Source organism: Dama dama, chromosome 15, assembly GCF_033118175.1.
Source record: "Dama dama isolate Ldn47 chromosome 15, ASM3311817v1, whole genome shotgun sequence".
Taxonomy (NCBI): domain Eukaryota; kingdom Metazoa; phylum Chordata; class Mammalia; order Artiodactyla; family Cervidae; genus Dama; species Dama dama.
In genome coordinates, this window is record NC_083695.1 from 85,290,008 (window position 1) to 85,315,793 (window position 25,786).

At 37.4% G+C, this 25,786-nt stretch overlaps 1 protein-coding gene across 8 annotated transcripts; it reads right to left on the bottom strand.

The window, feature by feature from the left end:
• Positions 1 to 3,769: 3,769 nt before the first annotated feature.
• On the bottom strand, positions 3,770 to 25,786 carry TIAL1 (TIA1 cytotoxic granule associated RNA binding protein like 1). 8 transcript variants are annotated; one of them, XM_061162772.1, is made up of 14 exons: positions 25,417 to 25,786; positions 23,189 to 23,239; positions 22,640 to 22,701; positions 18,572 to 18,668; positions 12,989 to 13,087; positions 12,694 to 12,748; positions 12,452 to 12,539; positions 10,482 to 10,557; positions 8,750 to 8,858; positions 8,330 to 8,425; positions 8,128 to 8,212; positions 7,794 to 7,917; positions 7,312 to 7,451; positions 3,770 to 6,484 (listed from the first exon to the last, which is right to left on the bottom strand). In XM_061162772.1, exons 4-14 carry the CDS (start codon positions 18,581 to 18,583, stop codon positions 6,358 to 6,360), a joined length of 1,011 nt encoding a protein of 336 aa, XP_061018755.1. In that variant the 5' UTR covers positions 18,584 to 18,668; positions 22,640 to 22,701; positions 23,189 to 23,239; positions 25,417 to 25,786; the 3' UTR covers positions 3,770 to 6,357. The 8 variants fall into 8 exon arrangements, with proteins under 8 accessions (XP_061018755.1, XP_061018753.1, XP_061018754.1 ...); XM_061162770.1 differs by having other exon boundaries at positions 12,989 to 13,138; XM_061162771.1 differs by lacking the exon at positions 23,189 to 23,239 and having other exon boundaries at positions 12,989 to 13,138.

Here is a 25,786-nt window from a genome sequence, read left to right on the forward strand (position 1 = left end):
TATGCTTTATAGATTTTCTAGATAGTCCCATACCTTGTCAGGGCACATTTAAGACCCGACCAACTGAAGGGCTTGCTTGAGGCTTCCCTGGTGGCTCAGATAGTAAAGAATCCGCCTGAAGAGCAGGAGACGTGGGTTTGATCCCTGGGTCAGGAAGATCCCCTGGAGGAGGGAATGCCTTGCCTGGAGAATTCCATGGACAGAGGAGCCTGGCGGACTATAGACTGAGTGACTAGCAGTTTCAGTTTCAATACCTAATCAAACTGTAAATATAGACTATAAGGCATTACCCTTTGTGATAGGGGGCAGATCAAATTTTAAAGCAACACAGTATTTTAAATGTACACGCACAGGTGATACCATGAAAAATCAACTTTTAAAATTACCTCGTTTTCCTACAAATATTTTACAAACTAATTTTCACTTAAGCAATTTAAGAAATGTCCTTGTTTATCAGTATTGCTGAAGCACACAGACTTTAGATGTCTATGATATATATATAGCAATTATATACATATAAATAATTGCTACTTCAAGAATCTCAGCTGTGTCACTTCCTATGGTCATTTCCAAGTAGTCTACTATACTCAGATACTGCCTGCCTAGGAACCCAATTCTGCCTTGCTGGTAGCCCCTCTTCTGAGAAAATGTTCCCCAACCTGATACCATGGCCTGGTATCACTCACATTCTTGAAGAGTAGTTATGGTCCCTACTGGTAACATTACCATAAGGTGTACATTCTAGTCACCTTTGAAAGATGCGTAACACTATATTGGGTAACAATCATAGTAATCATGCACTCTAAAATAGTCTGCATTTTATCAAGCACTTGGTTGATTCTGATCAAGGTCTACTTATACAGTGTTCTAAGAGGGAGACTAAAATACTCATTTGCTTTTACTTCCTCAATCACATTCATGCAATGAACATCTACTGACTATCCTCCATGTGCCAAATATTGTTATTTAAGTCCTAGGATTTGTGTGGCTATCAGAAGGTCCTTGCCCCCATGCAGCTTACATTCTAATGGAGGGAAACTGAAGTATCCAAAGATAGAAAAATAGTGAGGCAACCTGGGAACAAGGTTATCCATCAAAAGATTTCTGGTTATGACAAACTAAATATGGATTTTGAAGGATATCTTAATCCCATTTTACTGAAAATGCTCAAAGGCAATATTTTAAAACAGCAGCAGGACTTCCTGGTAGTCCAGTGGATAAGACATCAAGCTCCCAATGCAGGGGACCTGGGTTCAATCCCCAGTCGGGGAACTAGGTCCCACATGCTGCAAAGAAGACCTGGTGCAGCCAAACAAATAAAAATAAATAATTATTTTTAAAATACATTAATAAAACAGCACCAAGTGCCCAACATTCTAATACACACACAGGTACAAAAATAAAAATACACATTAAGGGAAGCTGAAATGATCAAGGCCAGTAAATAAGACAAATAAGTTGGTAGTATTTTATTTTCAATAACCTGGTTCAGTCTTCTTGACAAAATGTGCAGAGTGTATGCTACCATATTAAGTGTCAGCACCCAAGTGCTGACATCATGCATGGCTTACTACACCTGCCCAGGACTGTCTTATTCCCGTTAACACTCTTCAGAATCAAGGGCCTCTCCCATCTTTATTACTCTAGCCACCATTCCTTTCCCAATCTCATTAAACAGATAACCAAGGATGAATGGGGCCCTATACCAAAATATTAATATAACCTATCCAATTTAGTTAAGAATGTTCTTCCTAGTCCTCTTCAAAAAAGACTAAAGTTATTAAATGTTTTGTTTAGCTACGACCTGTGAATTGGCTTTCTTTTCATGAGCAAAAGCAATCATATACTCCACGTATGGAACAACTCAACTCACAACTCTTAGCCAGTAAAGTGAACTGTGAAAATCTGAAATTTATATGGTATTAGTATCAATTTTCAGAACAGGCACAGTTGCATATGGCTATACCTTTCATGCCCATTTCGTCCAGATGGTTTTGTGGACTTCTCTGCACTGGTGTATTGAAACCCAAGGAAGAAAGATACAGGAACAAAAGGGAAAAAAACATCACGGTCGGGAAAGTTAGGATACTAGTTATACATAGGAAAACCTGGTTTACCTCAAAAAAACAGTTCTGCAGAACCACCTGATAACAGGCTGTTTGCAAACTCGTGTCAGTTCACAAGGGTGACTCAGAGTCAAAACAGGAGGTCCACGGGCAAACTAAGCCCAGTTGCAAAATCAACAACTGGACGGCTTGACCCCAAGAGATTACTTTTCAGTGTAAAACCATCCTGGCTTTCTTCTGACAGCTATCCAATTGCAGTTCAGTTTTAGTCATGTCTGGTTAACTTTTCAAGCTGACTTCAAAATATTAGATGTGAATCACTTTCTCAGAGGAATATCTCAAAGACACAATGGTTACTGGATTTTGAAAAATGCAACCATCTAGAAAAGTGAAAATTCAGCATTATGTATTAGAACTGAGTTGGAACACTAAGGGATTCATTTATTGCACATGTACCTTTCATCACCTGTTACCCTAATTGACATTGTTCAAAAGCCAAATTTATGTTTGTTACGTGAATTAATCTATTCCTTCAAACAAAAGTCTAATTTAACAAAAGGGTGACTATTAACACCCCCTTTTTCTAAGACAAATACATATAATTCCCCTTCCTCTATTTTCTAGATATAAACTGAATCTTCTTCACATTTGGGCAATTCTAAAATTAAATTATTCGTGCCCCTCAAAGAGATATTTATACAAAGTACCTTGTGAATTATAGTTTCTAGTTTATCTGCAGATATTTAAAAATAGCCCCCCTCCCAAAATAGACCCAAATGAGGTAGGCACAGGCCTAGGTTTCATATGGCATTTAAATACCACACTAATTAACCACAACTTGGAATGACACATTTTTAAAATGTCATAATTATTCACATAATTTCCTTATTTGAAAGTGGAAAAGATGGTAATACAATCTGTAGTGATCTATCTGAACATATTAAGTAGGACAATTTATTACTATACACAGAATGCTTATTAAACAAAACCCACTCATTTGAACCTCTGAAGGCTTTATATAAATAGTAAATGTCTAAATCATTTCTGTATCTTTTCAATACACACTAAAAATGCAAATTCAATGTTTATAATGTATTCAGTAGAAGCCCAAATGCTGATTTTTCAATGAATAGGTAAGATATAATTTGGGCACACCTGTTACAAAGGTGTTTAGACAATTTATTAAATTCTTTTTCTGCTTTTTCTGTTTATTGAGCATAATCTTTACTCATAACACTACCAAAGATCAATCCAGAAATGGTAAACTTATGGTCCCCATTACTTGTGGACTCTATAATGAGATTTTACTATATTAATAACCAACAGAGATGGTTGGATGGCATCACCAACTCGATGGAAATGAGTTTGAGCAAGCTCCAGGAGTTGGTGATGGATAGGGAAGCCTGGCGTGCTGCAGTCCATGGGGTCACAAAGAGTTGGACACGACTGAGCGACTGAACTGAACATTCAACAGAACATACGTTTTTAGAAGGATGCAAATTTCTACTCGTCCATATCCAGAAATAAAATTTTAATCCAGCAAAGCAAATGGATGTTTATCACTTATACAGAACACAGAAATAGGTCCTAAATATATGTAAACTTCATATACCTTCACTAATAATGTAAAACAAAATGGAATTGCCTATATCATGGCAGCCTGGAAGGATAATTATGTAATAAACGACAATAAGAAAAAGTCACTCATCATATAGTCTAGTCTTTATTGAAAGACTTACTTCAACTGTGGTTTACAGCTTTGGCTTAAGTTGGCCAGTCATTTCAGCCTCTCACTGCCAGCAGACATGAAAATCAAGTGGGAATGGCATGAGGGGAAATACTAGTAGAGAGATCAGAGCAAAGAAGGTGGTAGGCAGAAACACATCACCAAAAATAAATCTCAAAGTGATTATGAAATAAACATTTTCTTGCTTGCCAAAGAATCTCTGCTGCTGTTTTTAATGAACATGGAAAAGGCAACGATTCTTAGGCTTAAATTGGATCAAGATAGCACTGACTTCACTCTGGGTTATAAAATAGTTCTTGAGTCTGTGTTAGCTTGATAGTTGTATTTTAAAATGGTACATTTCATTTGGATAAGTAGCTTTATATTTTAAAAACCATTTAATAAGAAATATTAATAATTTCCATTAACTGAACTGAGCACGTAATCTTGTTCTTTCAGATTAAGATGAAAAGATTTCAGTCATACGTTTCCTATGCAGTATTAACTAGTCTGGTGTTGCAACAAGCTACTTAATTTACTGGCAGACCAAAAAAGGCAAACTGAGAGTTTAGTTCAAGTTTCACATATATTTAAGAAAATTTTAACTAGGAGGCATAATTGATATAATTTGAGTGTTCTCCTTATAAAGTAAAATTTCCAAAACATCCCCCAAAGATACTAACCATGAACAAAAGAAATAAGGGTAAATTTTATAATAGATGAATGTAATAAATGAGTACTGTGGTTAAAACTAAAGTGCCATAAAAAATTTGGCCTGAAGACGAACAACTTAGGACTCTGCAAATTTTCATATTTAATAAAGTTCTAAATGGGGGAAGAAGGAAAATACCAAAATCACTGTGGAGACCAATTTACAAAACCATTATTTTAAAGCTAATTGTAAGACTTCAAAAGTTTAAGAACCAGTAATTTGTGGGTGCTAACTGTATCTTATAGTGTAACTGTAAAGAGTTTTTTTCATTTTGGTTTCCAGACTTCAAAACATTTCAAATACACTGCCTAAACATTTGCACCCCCTAGCTGTCAAAATTCAAATAGATAGAATTTTTATCTCTTTTACATTCCTGTTATGATAGAAATTTGAGGCAGATTGTATGCACATGGCCTGAAAAATACCTCAGAATCAAGTGTTAATCTTACCCAATCGAATCATTTACAAACTCTGCACTCATACAGCTCAGCCGCTGTTCAGACTTGTCATCCCATGCACACTACCCACAAGGAAAAAATTAATTAAAAATAAAAGTCACAACTCTGTGTACTATTTAAGCTGAATATCCAATTATAAATTGGTACATCAAACTGTCTAAATAAGATGTTTTAACAATCTTGTTAAAAAAATTCTTGGGCAAAATATATCTAATTTTAAAAAACACCCCAAGATTTTTTAAAAACGCTTGTACTATACAACTTATAGGAACCTTGAAATAGGCTTACAAGGTTTTAATCAAGGTATTTACATACCAGATGATGTAAAGCAAAAACAGAAAAAAGAAAAAAAAAATCTAATTTCCAATGACATTTTAAAATGTACTAATGCATCAGATTTGTATGAAATTAAAATTAAGGCTTTTTCTGTCATTTGTAGAATTTTAATCTTACATAGTAGCCAACCTTGGAAATGTCAGTCTTAAACATTCTTATTCATCCATTGCATTCAATGCAGTGGAGTGTGTTAAGTGTTACTTCAAATAATTACATTGTTGCTACTTCTATGTTGAAGCATGCTTTTAAAACACTGTATTCAATATTTACAATGTATATCATTTAAACTTCATGTAAAAGCATAGGTATGACTGTCTGACTTTAATACAAACACCATATTTGGGATTTTCCCCCCAAAATGAAATGTAGTTTACTACAGTTTTAATTATGAACACTTTTTAAAGTTTTAAAAATATGTCTTAATGTGGACCACCAACATTTGCTCAAGTAAGTCAGACAATGCTGTTCCTTATTTAGGTTACAAAATTTCTTTTATCAGTCTGGTTTCAGTTTCTTTAGGCACAGAGAAAGTATTTCCTCCAAAGCGACTCCAAAATCATGCATTTCTTCTCAATATCACTGTTTTTTCCTGCTGACTTCGAATGTGGTCCACCTCGGGGGAGGGGAGGGGAGTATCAAAATTCAGGATGAACTTATATATGATTCCCAGTTTTTCACGATCCTCCCTTTTTTGCTCTTTTAAAAACACAGTGAGTTAAAATACTGAACAGCAAGATAAAAATGGAATAGTATCTAAGAATCAAAATGTATTACCCATTTCTCCTATTATATCAAAATTTGTAGTCAGAATTTTTTATTCACTTTATTTTAGTTTTTATACACAAAGAAAAATCATGTTCATATCCATCATGAACAAAAACTTAAAAAGGCAGAACTAGAAGACATGTGTCCTTCACCAAAGCAAAGCTGTGCTAAAGGTTCCAAACATTTCAATTTTTAAAATAAATATTTTCATTTTCCGATGTCTACTTTCATGTCTTCAGAGTGTCACAAGGAAATTGAAGCTATCATGAATTACATTTTGTTTAGAGTCCCCGCTCACTGTGTTTGGTAACTGGCCATGCCATATCCAGCTTGGTTGGGAGGAGGTATTACAGGGGGAGGGGCTTGTCCTTGGGGAGGCTGAGCACCAAATCCACCCATCCAAGCAGCTGAAGGTGATTGACTTGGAAGAAAGAAAGAAAGAAAAAAAAACTTGAGCAAACACAAATAAAAAATCATCTACACATTTATACACAAATCAAGCAGAGCCTAATCACAGAACAGACAAGAAATCAAGATACCTACAACAAAGAGCAAAGAAATAAATGTTACATATCTAGCCACATATGCAAAATATATATTCTAATATTAGTTTTAAATTTTTGTTTAGACAACATAATGTCTGATAAATATCTCAAAGCTGATTTTTTTAAAAAAATGACAAATGATTCAACACATCTACCCTCCAAATATTGCACACATGGTAGATACGCATATCAATTTATAAGCAATTTAAAAAACACATGTTTACATTGGAAGGGGGAGGAGCAACTGCTGAGAATAATAATATAGGCTGGCCCAGGGGGAAAAAGTACAAGGAACAACGCAATCGATCCATAAAACAAAAAGGGTAAGCTGCTTTGTATTAGATAAATCTTTGGAGACCTCACACAAGCTAATAGGCATAAAGCATTAAATTTCTGAACATAAATAAGACAAAAGATCTTTTCCATGCAAAAGTAAATTAAGTAGATAAAATGGAGTATTAGAAATACAAGTCAAACTCTACCAACTGCTCATAGACATAGTAGGACACATCAAATGCTATCCCAACCTCCCTTTCCATCTAGATTATAAAAAGCAAAGTTTCAGCATTTTTCATAGTTTCTACAATGCTTATAATGCCACATTGTTCAGTGTATTTAAATAGATTCTCCCCAGGAAAACATACTTTTAGATTCCTTTTGTTGGAATTTTATCTGTTTCTACACTGGAAAAACTCAAACTTACTCTACTCCAAATCCTTGTTGATTCCATGGCTGCCCGTACACTCCGTAAGGCGGTACTTGCCACCCATTTGCCATATACTGTCCATACTGTTGTGGGTTTCCATAAACTTGGCTCCACTGGCCCCACTGACTATAGTCAACCTAGGAAAAAGCAAATTACTGTTTTAGGAAACGAGTAAGAAACACAGTATTTGAAGAAAGGGGGAGACAAGGAAGAGAAAAACTAAGTAAGCACCCTTATGTGAATAGGACTCTGTTATTTATCATTGTCTAAGTTTATTGGGGTGGTGACACCTGTGAAAAGAAAGTATTAAGATTCAGTTAATACCGTAAAATAATCACTTTTGAAATAGCATTAATAAAATCAACTGAAAGCAGCTATATGCTTTATTTTTTGTTTGCTTTCTTTTATAGACTTTCTAAAGCTCTTATGTAGATATGTAAGATGGAAACCTTAAAAAGTGCTATGAAAAATCGAATTACCTGTTGAAAGTTTTTAGTCATATCAGGAGATTCTTTACCCCAATAGCATTTAACAACATGTCCTTCAATTGTAGTACCATTCACCGAAACAATAGCATGAGCCGCACTTTCATGGGTAGAAAATCTGAGAGAGGAAGAGAAGGAGGTTTGTTTTTTTTTAAACTTAGTAATACAGAAACCCCTTAGTTTAAACCTATCAACTTGGTATTTTCCTAAAGCACATCATGTAGGCAGTTTAAAGTTCTATATTGCAAAGAAGTACTAAAATAACAAACACATACTTGAGGGGATCAAATAATATAACTGAAAGGAATGGATTAAGGTAGAATTATACCTGACAAATGAATAGCCCTTTTCTGGAAAAACTCGGATTTCCATAATTTGCCCAAATGGTGAGAAGGTCTGCCTCATAAGCTGATCTGAAAAACAAACGTCCAAAAAATGTAAAATATTTAAGGTTCATGTTATTAAGAAATTACTACTAATGATGATGACACTCCACAGAGAAGGGGACTAGGAAAAAAGAGACACTATACCTGTTAAGCCAGAAGCAATTCCTCCACAGTACACAGTACAGTTTTTTGGACTTGACTGGTTTACTACATCTTCAAACCTCAGCTGCTTAGTGTTATCTTTGTGCAGAAAGAAAACAGTGTTGACAGTTATGCAGCATTATAAAATGGATTACTGTAATACTATAAAAATATGAGATATGCCTCACTGTGGGGAGAAACAGAACTTTTTTCTCCTTGACACTACTGATTTGATCTATAAAATCAGCTGGTTCACAGCTCCAAATATACCTACATCAAAGCCCTGTTATTTTCAGATAAATATATTAAAAATTAAATGAGTCTTACAATGCTAACAAAATTAAATTTTAAGAAATTAAGACTATACTAACAGATGATTCTGTGAAGTATCCTTAAAAACATACAAAAGCAGACGTATCTTACTTTCTTGTGTACTTTTAGGTGCAGGGGGTTTACGTGTGGCCCAATTGGTTCTGATCTGACGACCACCCAACCACTGACCTCCCATATGCACAATTGCATTTTCTGCATCCTGTGAAGAAAAAAAAGAAAAGAGCAATTACCAACACAGAAAATAATGATATACAAGACTAAGATGAAATAAAATGTTGGCATTTCTGGAGACAAAAATCTTATCAGTAAGTGACTCATTACAGCGATGTTTATTTATAGATTTTAAGATACTAGGAATAGCATTTAAGCATCAAGGGAAATTTATAATTCAAACATGCAAGAAGAAAAATCACAATCCCATTGATAACCAAGAAAAAGGACACAGTTGTTCTTAAATATCTTGTTGATCTGTAACATAACTTTTACTGTAGAGTTATCTAAAAACTCTTGATATTATGGTCTAAATCACCTTACCCCTTACCAAATCTACATTCTAATAGAAATGGATTATGATTATGACAGGGCTTCCCAAGTGATATTAGTGGTAAAGAACCCACAATGCAGGAGACTAAGAGAGAAGGGTTTGATCTCTGGATCAGGAAGATCCCTCAGAGGAGGACATAGCAACCCACTCCAGTGTTCTTGCCCAGAGAATCCCATGGACAGAGGAGCCTGCTGGGCTATAGTCCCTGGGATCACAAAGAGTTGGACACGACTGAAGTGACTTAGCACATACGTATGCACACATGACTATGACACGAGATTTAAAGCTTAGGACAAAAGAGTTGGAACGCTGTAAAAAAAACTTTTTTTTTGGCTATGCCATATGGCATGCAAGATCTTAGTTCCCCAACCAGAGATTGAATCCATACGCTCTGCAGTGGAACTGCAGAGTCCTAATCACTGGAACGCCAGGGAATTCCCCCAAAATGAGTTTAGATTATAGAGGTTAATGTGCATTTGCAATGAATCTAAGCAAAAAAAGAATATGACTCCAAGGACTTCCCTGGTGGTCCAGTGGCTGGGATTCCGGGCTCCTAATGCAGGGGGCCTGGGACCAATCCCCGGTCAGGGAAACTAGATCCTACATGCCTCAAACGAAAGAGCCTGCATATGCAGGGAAAACTAGAAATCATACGTGCCACAACTAAGACCTAGAACAGTACCAAAAAAAAAAAAAAAAATACAACTCTTGTCCCTTTATCTTACTGCTTCAATAAAACATGCAATTTGTTGTTGAAACTGTTCCAAAATGTTAATATCAAAGCCCAGTGAATTATCTGATGTTACAGTTAATGCAAATGCTTAGATATTTGATGTCTTTTTCTTAAATACATGCAAATATCAATATGAATTGCCTAAAATTTCATTTACATAACTTGCTGTAGTCATTACCATCCCAGCTACAAAGATACAGATAATATAATTTAAAAGTTAAAATTGAGATTTTCATGGTTAAGACAAATATAATTTAACTTCCCTCCAAATTCTGAAATTAACTCATGTGTCCTAATTTTGAGTTTTACTTCTAACACATCTTACCCATACCAAGTCGCAATTGCAAACTTCAATATTCTTCCTTATAACCACCTTATAACCAGTCTATCTTTTCCCATTTATTTCCAAGCTTACGGAAAAAAAAAGAACTATGCGCCATTACTCAAACAAAATCACACAATCATTGTGTTTGTTGTTAACATCCAAAAACATTTACTGATGACTGAATTTTGTATTAAATTCAAACTGAGCTAAAAGAACATACCAGTTTATTATAAAAAGACACAAAGCCATAGCCTTTGGATTTTCCAGTTGCCATGTCTTTAACTACTCGGGCATCCCTGTGAAAAGAAGCACAGCTAAATGAGGGAAGTGAGAGTCATCCTCAAAATAAAAACTAAAAGGAACCACACACACTGTATTGTGAGCATTTTTTTAAATAAAATTTCAGTTAGCCCTAATTAACTATAGCCATTCCTGAACTCTCCCTAACGCTTCTTTACCTGTTAGAAAAAAGCAGTAGGACAAAAACATGTAATAAACATGCAACCTAATCAAATAGCCTGAGCTTTCTAAACTAAACGCTCAAATCTGAAGATTAACAGGAACAATAGTTTCCTCTGCTAATATTCTATTGGCTAGTGTCCTCTAGGTTTACTGGTTCTATAAATTACTGTAACAATGCTAGCTACTTTACCATGCAAACTCTAAATAGTTAAATGTTTTCTGCCTAGTGATACCAAATATATGAAATATTAAAAAATTGAAAAAGAGGAAAAAATAGGAATTAAAAAGGCATACATGGCCTGTTAACAGATTTCTTTATTTTTCTTGGTCAATTCTCTACCATCATTTTGGAGTTTGGGCAGCTGTAAATTTTGAAAAATTGACATTTTCAGAAATTTAAGAAAGGAGAATAAAAAACTAACAACAATGCTAAGCACACCAGTACGAAAACAACAAATTTACACAGAAATTTTAGTGAGTAAGTTAAAATGATTGGAAATATAGAACTCCACTGAATATAGAATGTTAAAATGTAAATACTAAAATATGTATATATAAATAATGTATAATAATAATAAATAGAAATGAGAAAAAAATCTACAACTGAGTTCCAGTGTGCACAGTTCCTTGCAGTTAGCCTTCAAGATCCTGTCCATTCTTATGAGCAATTCTGCAAAATAACCAGAATGCTATTACTTTTAATTGTGACTTGGACTTTAGAAAAACTGCAGGTCTCAGGTATAAATAAAGATTGAAAAACAGCAACCTGTATTATTTTTTACACTGATTTTTAAAACAGTATTACTTACCACATTTATTAGAGATTAAAAAGCAAAGCAAATATCAAAATAGAAAATTAAGAATTACATCTATCAAATAAAATCTATAGAACAACAAATTGTAGAGAGAAATATTGTTGTTCTTAGGTGAAACATATTTTTGTAAAGTACTAAAACATTTAACTTAAATCTACAGGAAATAAATACATAAAATAATGTGATTTTAATTAGATAAATTGTGATAAACATTTTATAGAACTTGTAACCACTTTTAATTTTCCAATATATTAGATCAAGTAACAATACAGTAAAATCTGAGCATAAACTTTGTTTAAAAAAATAAATAAATCAAACCACAATTCAGCCCTAACTAGCAGAATCAAACATCACTAACAAAAAATAATTTACTAATAAATCCCACATTTATGGCTCATTGAAACATTTTAATACTGTAAGTGCTACTTTTCAGCTAAAATATCAAAACACATTTATCATTATAATAACATGTACATTTCTAATTTCACAATAAACCCAAGGATTTCCCTACTTTTCCACACTTACAAATTCCTTCTATGAAAGTTTAATACACAACCGAAATCACATTTAATCTTGGTTAACCTGTATCTTTAACCACCAAATTTTGAAAACATTTGACAAAAGCTAGACTTTATTAATAGGCATTACCACCCAAACATCTGCTTTAAAGATAACAAATAGAATCACTTAAAATTTTTTCACATGTTATACACAGGATTAGATGAAAACAAGACCCCAAAACATTGAAATGACATTAACATTTTCAACAACATCTACTAATCAAAAAAACCAAACAAACAACAAACAAAAAAAATCACACTAACTAGGGAAAGAAACTCTTAACTCTGATACAAGTTCATCATATACAATTTTGCCTATTGCTATTGAATATAGTATTGATTATGATACTTACGATATTTTACCAAAGGGGGCAAATGCTGATTTGATATCTTCTGTTGTAATTTCTGGACTCAAATCTCCAACAAACACGTGGAAATGATCTGAAATCAAAGCATTTAGTAATCAAATATTTAAGAAGTCAGGGACTAAACCTTTTTTAGGCAACACTAAAAGGAAGAAAAAGCCCTATGTGAGCTGGTAATGCTGCCAGGATAATTTCAGAACTCTTCCGTAAAATGCAGCAGGAGTACTTACTGGAAGTATCTTTTTTCTGGCTACTTGGTGTTGTTGCCCAGTTTACTTTGACCTCCTAAAAATAAAGATTATATTTCATAAAATTATTAGGCATGTCATTATGACTCATAACACTTACCACTTATTAAATCATTTATCAAGCAGAATGAATTTTGGTAAAAGCACTAAGCTGAAGACAACAAAACCATCACTTGGCAGAGCTGAGTATTTGTTTAGAAACTTGCTAGGAAAGAACACAAGCTCATCTGACGTGCAGACAGACACACTCACAAGGCGCCATCACTCACTGTCTTACCTTTCCCAAAATTTTTCTCCCATTCATAGCAGCTAATGCAGCAGCTGCATCTCTGTGTTCATAAAATTCCACAAAGCAATATGGGTCATTGCTTGTATGCTGCAAAACAGAAAATCCAACAGAAGAGTTGACCCTTCTGCTATCGGGTTGCTGAGAAGAAAATCCAGGAAAAAACATTACTGATAGCTAGGAATGTATGAGGTGAGACTGTATAAGCTTACGAAAGCCTAACACTTTACAAAGCCTAACACTTTATAAGATTTACACCTATACCTGGCTTTGCACCTCAGAATATTGTTGTACTCAAACAGAACTACAAAGCAGTAGAGAATCATGACTATCAGTATTAAATAAAAAGATAGGATTCTGGTGAAATATGTTAAATATAAAACAGAAGTTTATACTAAACAAAACCTCAAGCTCAGATCTGAGAGATGAGGACCACTCCTTACCACTGCTCTCCTCTCCCAACATTATTTTCAAAGGGATGAACTCTATTTACGCATCATAATCCTTCATAAACTGTATCCCATGACTATAAAAAAATACAGAAATGAACCAACTTTACAAGCTTTTCTCCTGATCGAAACTAGGATTAGTACTATACATGATGGGACAAGATTATGTATTTCTCTGGATAAGGAAGGAATAAGAATGGAAACCGAAAAATCTCCGATTTATAATCAACTGTTGAAATGAAATCCCTTTCAAAAGCTTTGAAAGCACTGGAGATTCTATTCACTTTGAATTTGGGTCTTCCAAAGACCAGAAAAATGTACTAGTGATTAAGAAAAGGTTTTCTGAAAATGTGTCTGAATAAAATATTCCAAGGCAAAGCTACGATTTTACATCAGAAAATGCCAATACAAGAGTGAGTGTCTAATACAACACCAATAAATACTAAATAGCAATATTAAATTAACAATAAACAACAAAAAAAAACCACAACAATATAAAACAAAGTACCTAAATTTTAGCAACTATATCACCTATGACCCAAATTGGAAATGAATTTTTATAAGATGGCCACCTATAATGAACAGCTATACAATTGTACAAATATATTTTTTACGTAGGCTAAAAATATTCATCACTGTTCCATGTAAAATACACTAAAAATAATATTTAAAATGTGGCAATTCCAGTTACACTCACAAGGGATTAAAAATACAAGATAAAATTAAGCTCTTTTCAACAACCACTGTTTTTCATTCCAGGAAAGTTTCAGAAGAAAAATCCAAAATAAGACATCTAAAACAATAGTGGTGAAGCAACCAGAAGGCATTTCCTTAAGGGAAAAAAAGTGTAATCGTTAATACTGACAAGAAAACTACGGTCTCTCATACAAAAACCTATTGTTGTAGCCACGTGAACGTGAATGTTGTATTTGCGAGGCAGAGAAAGGAAATAGGGGGAAAGACTCCAAAGAGAAAAACACATTCAAATTCCTTTTGTGAAAAAAGAGTTGACATTTACCAGTAACATTCACTGAAGAAAGGATTTCAAAGTAAGAAAGAGGCTAAATCTGTGCTAGTCAGCCTTCCTCCTCATCCTACCTCTTTTGCCCTGATGGTCTCTAAGGAAAACATGGGTAACTAGTAAAACGTACAGGAATCCAATGGTAGAAGTATTCTTAACGATGACAGGCTTCAGGTAACTAGTCTACTTGTGCATACTGATTGCAAATTTATCTAACCAGTAGTAGGCCAGATCCCATTCAATGTACGTACATACATGTGTACACACACTCTTAGATATTCACATACACTGCATTTCATCTCACTTAAGACACCATTGATTTTTTTTGTCACTGTCAGAGATGTTAAAATTTTTTAACATTTGCCTTAGAATTGGTAATATACACTTATTATAGTATATGGAGGCGGAGCTTCCAGGTGGCCCAGTGGTAAAGAATCTGCCTGCCAATGGAGGAGCCCTTAAGAAAGTCAGGTTTGATCCCTGGGTTGGGAAGATCCCCTGGAGGAGGGCATGGCAACCCACTCCAGTATCCTTGCCTGGAGAATCCCGTGGACAGAGGAGCCTGGCGGGCTACAGTCCATGGGGTGGCAAAGAGCCAGACACAACACAGCACCTGAGCACACACATACACACAGGTACACGGGGAAAGCAGCTAGAGTCTCAGACACAGTACCTAAAGTAGAACACCGTAAGGGCAAGAAAGAGCTTTCTCACACACTGAAATGAAATTCATGAAAGGAAACCAATAGTCGGCAGTAGAGTTCAGGGCCTTTGAAAGCTTTCCATTTACATCACTACCAAGGGACATGATGGGGTCTTCCCTGGTGGTCCAGCGGTTAAATCCCTGCTTCCAATGCAAGGGGCATGGGTTAGAGCCCTAAGATACCACATGTTGTGCAGCCAAAGGAAAAAAAGTTTAAAATCGACTGTGTCCTTACCTTCATGTTGTCACCAATTTTTGTTGGATGACATAAATACCAAAGCAGAGAAATATGAGACTTTAAAACTATTTACAAGTTCAAGTGTAGGAGTTGTAGAATATGGATAAATTATCAAAGTTCACTTCAAACCCTTCCACCCTCAAGTGGCTGATTGTGCATACAAGTTAATAAAACAAACATCAAATGTTTCTCAAAACATTTTCTAGTGACTTTCCACTTTCTCACATTCCATTCTTTCCCAAACACACTCCAGCCAGTTTCTAACCCAACCATGGCAAGGAAATTTTGTGCTGAGCTCACCAATGACCTCTCTGCCATCTTTGTGATCCCTGTTCTTCCTCATCTTGACCTTCAAGCAGAATTCAACACAGTTGACAACTCTCCTCCTCTTCTAAATATTCTCCTCTAGATTCCACCATATTCTCTTGGTTTTCCTATTTCCTCACTGGAAATCTTTCTGAAGGCATTTTTCCCTCTTAACTCAGACCATTACTGTCACTTACGTGTTGAGGAGAGCCTGGCATGCCGCAGTTCACAGGGTCACACAGAGTCGGACATGACTTAGCAACTGAACAGCAGGTGCTGAGACGCACCAGGGCTCATACCTAGGCCCCTCTACTCTCTTCTCTCTCGGCACTCTCTAGATCTACCAACTACATCTCATCCAGTCCCATGGCTTCAAACATTACTGCAAGCTAGTATTATCAGCACTGGTCTCCCTGAAGTCCCAAAATGTTTATCCAACTGCCTACACATAATGTCCATTTATTGATATATCTCTACAACACGTCTTAAATTTAACACTGCCGACACAGTGAGTGATTCCCACCACTCACCCCATCCATCCCATGCCCCCTTCAGTCATGCCCATTTTAGCAAATAAACAGCATTACCATCCACACAACCACAAACAAGAATCTCAGGGGTTTTTCTTGATGTCTTCATTTCCCTGTGTCCCAAGGCCAATTCAGTGTTATCGACGCTGCCTCCAAAATACATCTCAAATTTATCTACCTCTACTTCTGTGGCTACCGCTCTAAAGAACAAATCCCCCACAGCATGTCTTACCTTGACTAGTGAAATAAACACAGTTAGTTTCCTTCTCCTTCTGCCCTTGCCCCCTACAATCCATCCTCCATACAACAGTCATTTTCCAGTCACCTTTAAAATGCATGCAAGACTAGAGAAAGTCCAAGCCCCTCAATGAAGACCCAGCACAGCCCCTCCCCCGAAATCAAACAGGAATACTTTACCACCCTACCTAAAGCCCCGGGTGCAACCACAATAAAATCCAAGTGCCCTGTCATGGCCGGCCCTGCCCTATTGATTCCCAAACCCTGCCTGCCTACTCATTTCCCACCATTCACCAGGCTCCAGCCATCCTGGTCTTTGGTTCCTCAAATACCCAAGCTAACTACCAACTCAAGGCTTTTGTGTGGGTTGTTCCCTCTGCCTCCAGCTCGTAATGCACACAGCACCATCTTGTTATTCCCATCTCAGCTCAAAGAGGTGATGATTTCTGACAGCAATCATCAGGTTGGTCCCATACCCAATATCCACAGTCTGAAAAAGACTCATTTGATCCTTTAAAATTTGGCTGAGTCAACTGCCCACTGACAAGAGAGATTTCTGGATCACAGACCATAACCAAAAAGCCTCAACATTCAATTAGACAACTTTCGTTCCCGTCTCCTTACGAACCTTTATTATTACATTCACAAAACAGATGCCAACGGCAGCAGGACACCTCCCCTCACCACCCAGGATACAGGGCACCAACACTCCACTCGTCATCACGGAACTGTTTTATTCTCTTCAAAGCTCTCATCCCTATCCGGGATTGCCGTTCCCGGCCTTCCACAGCAGCTCACTGCTGCTGACGACGCTCTCATTAACATGTGAGCTCTTGGGCACGTGCGGGTCTAGCTCTGCGGTATGTCCCCAACGCGCTGAACGATGCCAAGTGCAAAGTAAACGTTTAACGAATGAAAAGAAAGAATGAGTAATAATCAAAGACAGGAAGGAAAGAAGAGAGATCATTATTGTCAGGAAGGAAGATCCAAAGGCTACTTGGCTTTACAGGTGTTTAAGTTTCTGCAGTCTCAGAACATCACACCAACTCCTCAACCAGCTCTGGTCCCTGCTGAATGCTCCTGCCTCATCTCCTGGGATCTCAGAAGACGAATCCCATTCCAAACTCAACCGTGTTATGGTTTTTATTTTTCCCTCAATCTCACAACAACTCCCGCTCTCTGTCTACCGGCCTGGATCAATGTTCTTCTCTCTACCCGGATTCCCATCTTCCTCACATTGCTATCTAGACAGTTTCCACTATCCTTTCTGGTTTCGCCTGAGACACTGAATCCCCCAAGAAGCCTCCCCCGCCTGAAGACTGTGTGGACCTATGTGCTCCTAGAGCACTTGAAACGCTCGGTGTCCGCAGCGTCTCCTATCCTGTATCATTAGTGCCTGGTAACGCCTCTGTCTCCCTCATTAGACTGGAAAATTCTCTGGGGCCAGAAACTGTTATATTCACCACTGTATCCCTACCACTTACCATGGTACCTGGCATAAACTGAATAGTAGCCCCCCCAAAAAAAGAGTTAACAAATAAAAAAGAAGAGAATAAACTGAAATACAAGTCATTGACCAGGAAAGTATAAAAAGTAAGATTTCTTTTTTTTGGGGGGGGGAAGGAAAACAAATTAACAATTCAATTCAAACTCCTACCTTCATCAAGTTGTTCAGTCAGCATTTACTAAAAATTAAAAATGTTCAAGATGCTTATGTGGCACTATGCTCATAATGACCCAATGTTCTACACACACCCTTCCCTGAGCTCCAAACGTCACGTTCTTACTGTAAATAGGTGAAAGATCACCTAGTTTTTCAAGTATTTTGAGATAAGCTCTAACAATTTTTTATAAGCAGCATCACCTGAAGACAGCATCATCATGAAGGACTATTTGAAAATACGGGCGCAGAAACTTTGTCCTCTCAACTTCTAAACCTAGTTTGTCAGTCAAATCAAATAAGTCAACACAACAAACACTAATCTCTCCATCTAGTAACCTGAGGCTTAAAATGATACAAATCAACTCATGTATCTCAAAATGTTAAACATTATGCTAACTGTCAGCACGTGGAACTGGGAGGCTCTTACCTCTGTGATCATTTTACAGCTTTTACAGGGTCCAATCTGACTGAATAACTGAAGAATAAGAACTTCTGTCACATCTCTGGAGAGGTTACCTACGTATCTGTATAGGAAGAGAAAAAAAATAAAACTATCAGAATTTCCCTTCAGCTCTGGCTCTAAAGCATTATCATTTACACATCTTTTATTTCAACTTCCTCTCTCTTCAATAAAATTTTTCCAATTAAGCCTCATTCTTTGCGTGTAAGATTAACTCTCACCTAGGAAAGCATAACTGTTCTTAGGGCACTACAGTATCACTTTCAAAAGAGCAAATCAATGTGATTTTGCATACCCCCCAAAGCATATTATTCTGTAGCCTATATATCATTTTCTCATGTTAGAATAAAAATAATAATTTAAACCAGTCTCAAGAAAACTACAATGTTTAGATGTGAAACACAATTCAAAATAATGTATAACACACACAGTACCACAAATATTGACTCATTAAAACACCCAATCATAGAGGGGTATCAGATATAAGGTTAGTTTATCTTAGACCCTCAACCAAAGCAATTACATGAACAAAGAACAGAATCAAAGTTATAGCAAAACACACAAGAGATTGAAGGATTTTGTTCTGTCTTGGTAATAAGACTGTCATTGATGGTATGTCTTCATTATTTTGTTTCAGGAGAGCAGGGTAAAATAACAAAATTTCCTCATCTAAAATGCATCAGAATCAGCAAAATACATCTTTATGTAGATAACAAAGCAAATATAAAGATGTCTCTAGAAATTCAGAAAAAATTACAGACAAATTCAGGCATACTTTTGACTGTAACATATCTAAAAATTTGCGTTTTTTTTAATTACAGGTTGAAGATATATATTTTGTATAAGAAATTTAATACACAGGTTAAGTTTAAAAGAAAAGAACACTGCCACTCAAAGACGACCACCTTGCATCATGGGCCTATCTCAATTTAGCTGAATAAACTTTGTAAGTCTTTCCGGTACTCAGTGTATAATTCCTAAAACTCACATCTGCTATGATCCTCATAAACCAAACAATATTTGTAAAATTTAAACATTGTTTCTTCTGGAAAGGAAAGTAATATATAACATCTGGAAACAATGTATTGAGACCAATATAAGCCTTGCATCTACAGTTGCCATAGTTTAAGTAGGGACACTCTGAAAGGGAAAACAGGACTGAGAAAGGTAAGGTTAAGTGTTAAAAAAAAAGAAAATCTGATTAAGAATGAACAGCAATTTTCTTGTTTACCTAAGAATTTCATTATAATGGGTCCTAATAACTTTAACACACTCTAAAAATGAAACATAAGTCCAATGTTACTTGAATGGAAGACTAAACAAGTGACAAACTGGTTTAGGTCCACTACGTTACCTTTTTTGTTACATTTACAGTAGAGCAGACCCTTGAGTAGAATGTGCAGGACACACTCCCAGCAGTAGTGAAAGGTTACAGACTTTTGAGCTAGCCAGACAATCACCTGTCTCCTTTCTTTTCTTTTTTTTTTTAACCCATAGGGGTTTGTGAGTCTGTATCCTTGGAATTTTTTATACAAGGTAGACCTAGCTATAAAGAACAGTGACCTCGGTCTCTGAAGTGTTAAAACTCATCTAACCTAAAATAGTAATAGTTAGCTCATTTCTAAGTGGAGAAGGAAATGGCAACCCACTCCAATATTCTTGCCTAGAGAATCCTATGGACAGAGGAGCCTGGTGGGTTGCTGTCCATAGGGTCGCAGAGAGTCGGATACGACTGAAGCGACCTAGCATGCATGCATGCATTGGAGAAGGAAATGGCAACCCACTCCAGTGTTCTTGCCTGGAGAACCTCAGAGACAGGGAGGGGAGCCTGGTGGGCTGCCGTCTTTGGGGTCGCACAGAGTCGGACACGACTGAAGCGACTTAGCAGCAGCAGCAGCAGCTCATTTCTAAGAGAATAGGAGGTTCACGTATCAAAGCTAACTGGTAACAAAGTAAAAATTATCACTTTTATGTAACAAATTGTAAATGATTTAAATAATTTTAAGTTTGTATGAGTGTTTAAACAGCTTTCCAGGAAAAACTGCATGGGCATCCTGTTTCATAGGATCTTTATTCCAAATCAATCTATTTCTAATCAATATAGATTCTGAAGAATTTCTAGAGGCACATTTAGATATATTAATTTACATTTTGAGCAACAAAGAGCAAAAGGTTAATTTAAGTTTAGAATGTCATGAAATACTTATAGAAACAGTCCAGTTTTAAGGTTTCCTATTTTTCAAATATTTTCACTAAAAGTTCAGCAGTAAAGGAGCAAACTTCAGAAGCTAATATAAAAACGGCCTTCCATAACCACATGTAGGACATCTGACAGGATAAAAAGGATATAATTCAACACATAATTTCACCTAAATTATATCCAAATCTCAAGACTGCCTTTTCCTTCACTCAGAGTTCTGTAATTCATTTATCTACATTTGCCTGCATCCTCCATACAACTTAATACAGAAATACTTCGCAACTTTTAAAACACTATACTATACAGTTTAAGTACCTTGACATTATCATAAAGTTATCTGTCCCAAAATAAACACTAACAAAAATATTCAAGGTTTGACCTGGCAAAAATATCACATCTTGGTTAATATACTGAAATATTACCCTTTTTCCTTCTAAATTATATGTCATTTCTACACTTTCTTTCTGCTTTGGTTATGAGGCAGTCAACATATTCTAACGTTCCAAGGATTTAAATATAAAATTTCTAGTTGAAGAACACAGAATAACAGAAAAAGACAAATGGCTCAAATGCTTGTATCTGGACAATTCAAAGAGAAAATACTTAGGAAATTCTAAAACACTTTTTAACTCAAGGTGGGGAAAAAGCATACATTTGGTCTATTTTGTCTTCTAAGAACAGGAACTGTAGGAATTAACAATTAAAAATGGAAAATAGTGTCTTTATCCCTAACCTCAGGGTTAAAATCAAATTTGAGACTAGAACTTGGCAGTCTCACAGTAGGCAAAAGTCCACATTGCCAAACTACTTCCTATGTCGAACTGGGCAGAATTTTAAGAACACCATGCCTTTCAGAAGACTAATCACACTTTCCATCACTGACTCTGCTCTCACTCTGAAAAGGTTAGCCCTACAGAGGCCAAAATTACCAGCACTTTTACACAAGATGCTATGGTTAAGTAACATTTTTGGTTTTGTTCTTGCAAATTCTTATGTAAGAGAAGATTTTGCAACAATATCCTTCAATGGGCCTCTAATGAACTGATCAATTTATCAATATTTCATTTTAGGAAGGAGGCAGGGCAGAAGAAAGGTACAGGAAGTATAAGTGAACTGACCAACTATATAAGGAATATTAACACACATACACATACATTTTAGAGAAACAGAATATGATTAAATTGAATGAGAGGCTTAATTTAATTACAGGCCCAATATAGCCAAACCCTTGGTACAGCTAATCAATTCTGTAATAGGATTTAATAGTATTTACTTCTGTTATTGCCCTTGGATGGTCAGATTATACCCTAAATCAATGGTTTATTTCCTCCTTTTGACTGAGTCTCTATTAGGAAGAAAACAGTCTAAAAGATGGCTCTGTACAACATGGTATAATCCCAGATCCACAATTCCTATTCATTGTGGTACCTCGAATAGATGAAGAAAATAAAACTACAGTAGAACACCATTACAATTTAATGCTGTATAACAGATTCAGAAATACCATGGATCGAATCACTGCACTCAAAGTTATCCACAACACAAATGTGAAATGTGAATCCTACAAGGTAGGTGCTGGGCAGTCCCCTTCCAACACCAGTTTTACACAGAATTTTTCTCATTTGTTTTTTTAGATCTCAAATTACCCAATATATATTAGCTCCCCCCACCCCCCACCCCGCAAATGTCAAATAAGAACAAAGAACATCAGAAAACAGACCTTCAAAGCAACTATATGACAAACTTTAGGCTCAACATCAAAGCAATTCTATATCACTTTAAATACCATCAAATAAATTAGTAATACTGTAGGTAATGAATATTTAAAGACCTACCTAGGCTATAAACACCATATTGTTTTCTGATGATAGAACCATATGTCTTAGCTTGTGTGTGTCTGCAGGAAAAAAACCTCACTAGTAACACACAGGCATTTTAAGGAAACAGTTTAAGATAAACTTTGTTAAGAGTACATTGTTTTAAAACATACCAACCACTTTAAAGCCCAAACCAAAGATCACAATGTAAAATAAAAGAAGGATCTCCATAAATAAACAAAACCCCTACTAGATATCAATCTCTAAAGTCACCTTCAAATTTTTCATCATGTTACTTGTATCTAAAAGAACCTTTTGAGAATACATAAAATATGCATTACTTTTATTAAAATCTGACAAAAATGTAATTGTGAAACATTCGCTTTTATCTCAAAATTGTACGTTTGAGGTTTAAAACATATATATATATATATAAATCAACAGACCACACCATATATGACCATGTCTGCCTACATATAATTTTAAATCGATCAGGATTTCTTAAAAAACGGACTTAATATTAAATTTAGTGAAAAGAAGTAAAATCATTGTAAAATATTTGAGTACCTCTTACGTTCCAGGCAGGGGTAAGACCTAGGAAGATGTAGCAGTCCTTGTCTAAAAAAAAAAAACAACAAACCTTCCCATGGAGAAGAGTGGGAGAAGGAAAAAGGAAGACTAGCAAACACGTGCTGACATCTGACATACGGGTACCACCAAGCTCAAGGTACTTCAGTACTTAATGTATATACATGTCACAGTTTTAGACAGCTGTAAAGATACTGAGAAAGAACAGGAGTTTGGAGAAGGTCGAGGTAAGAATTCTTAAGTGACAAAGAAATTATTCTGCAGAGTAAGGTCTGACAGGGATGGAAGAGAAGGCAGAGGCAAAGTAGTTACATGAATTAAAGGTACTGCAATAGCATTTTATTTAGCATGACAAAAACCAGGAATTCTTCATAAGGGACACAGTTAAAGTGAAACGTGTCTGGAGAATTTACCAATTATTCAGTAGCTATTATGATGCAATGATGACATTTCAGAGTTTTAAATACAATGTAACTTTTCTCTTTGTTAAATACATGCTTGCTTGCTAGGCCTAAATTCAGCCTTCCCAGATGCTTCCTTCCAAGAACACATTGCTAACTAAATCCCAAGTCTTGGCTTCAACAGATGTCAAGAGGACAAATTTCAAGCTTGTCCCAGTTCTCTCTTCTGGGAAAAGACAACAGAAATGGAAGACAGCACAAAACATACACTGAAAACTTCCATTAAGCAGGCTTTTCAATCAAGCATTTGATGTGCTTAAGCTGGCCTCAAATTCTCAAAAAGAACAGCGGATACTTTAGGGAGACATTAAAGAAACAGGAACAAAAAAGTGTAATCTCCCCCCTCCCAACAAGACAAGAAGCCAAACTTGTACCAACACTGAACACAGATATCTGCCTTCTTGACCGAACACACTTTCCTTGCTAGGAGTAGAGAAGAGAAACTGGTCAAACTTCCTGAGTACCCATCCACCTTCGTCTATTCCCCCCAAAGTAATTTCCCCATCAGATAGTACAGCCAAGTGGACTATGATCCTATCAATACCAGGCAGAGGCAAGAGAAAACAAAGCAGCGACCTGACTGACTCCCTGCTCTGGAAGCAGGTGTGCTGAGCCTCGAAACGTTAGGAAAACCCAAGGTACCCAACTTAAACATTTAACTAGGAATTACTCACACTTCAAAAAAAAAAAAAATTTTTTTTTCCAGGAAAAAAGGAAAGGAATGCCACACTGTTTGCAAAGGAATGCAAATGCTGAGTCATCACTCTTCAGTAGAAAGGCAAGGAAACTCGAAAAAGCGATTGGAAGATGAAACTCATTCATTACACTGGGCTTCAGGTAAAGAGTGACAGCAAGATCGAAGAAAGAGCGCTCAAAAGACACACATCGAAGAGCTGATTAAAAAAAAAAAAAAAAAAACACAGAAAAAACCCTCTACTTATCCAACTCTGAAGGTCTCGACCCAAGAAACAGATTAGAAGGAGGTAACACCAATGAGAGCAAAAGCAGTTTAACAACTGGTCGTCAGTTTAGCGTAGGTAGCGCTCAAAGTAAACTTCATCATCCAAGAAGGGAAAAGATGCTCCGGCGGCAAGAGGCATCCCTTTCTCACTCTCAAAGTAGCGGGCGCTGGGCGAGTGTTTCTGACAGCGTGGGCGCGGGCACGTGGGGCAGAAAGAGAGTAGGGGCTAGAGTTGCGGGCGAGCGTCCGGCTCCCTCCGGGAGTTCAACTTAGGGAGAAGAGCCGGCAGCGACTGGAGCCAGGGACGTGGAGGGCGCGAGTGCCGATTCCTCGCGACCCACAAGGAGAGGTGGCTGCGATCCCACCCCCAGGCCCACCCCCACCAGGCCCGGCCCCCATGGTCGGGCGGGGGCGGGGGGGACCCGCAGCTCCCGGCCCAGCCCAGGGCTCCCAAAGCAGACTGAGAGCAGGAGCTCTCCCGGGCCTGACAGGTTCTGCCGTGCAGAAACCCAGCTTAGGAAGGGGGTGCAAAGAAGGGCGCGAGAGGGAAAGGTCAAAGCGAGCCCCGGACCCCAGGAAGTGACTGTGTTTGGGGGGGAAGGGAGGGCTTCCCTTCCAAGGAAAAAAGGGACAGATGAGGAATGCACTTCGCGTCCGCGCCACCGCGGCCAGGGATCCACCGAGAAGTCCCAGCTTCGGCCCCGCGCTCCTGCTCCCTCCCACAGCGTCCCGCGGTGCCAGGGGGCCTCCCAGCGCCTGGCACCCCCTCCGTCTCGGGTACTCACAGAGTCCGGGGCTGCCCGTCGTCTTCCATCATGGTGGGTGCGACGGAGCGATCCCGGGACAAGGGGGAGGGCAGGGCCGGGGAGGGGAGGGGGTGGGGAGGAAGGGGAGGGGGGCTCCGGGCACCGGCTGGGGACAGAGGAAAAGGCACCGAACCCTGCTCTCGGGCTTTCTCCCCCCAGCCCGCTCCGGACACTGCGCTCCAACCAGGAGGAGCAGGAGGAGGAGGAGGATGGACAAAATGGCCGCCGCCACCAGCCAGGCAGGAAACGGGGCAGAGCGCAGGCGCGGCCCGCCAGGTCACTGCTGAGGCCGGCGGCGACGGCCTGCAAGGGGGATCGCTAAGAGGGGAGGAAGACGGGCCGCTAAGGG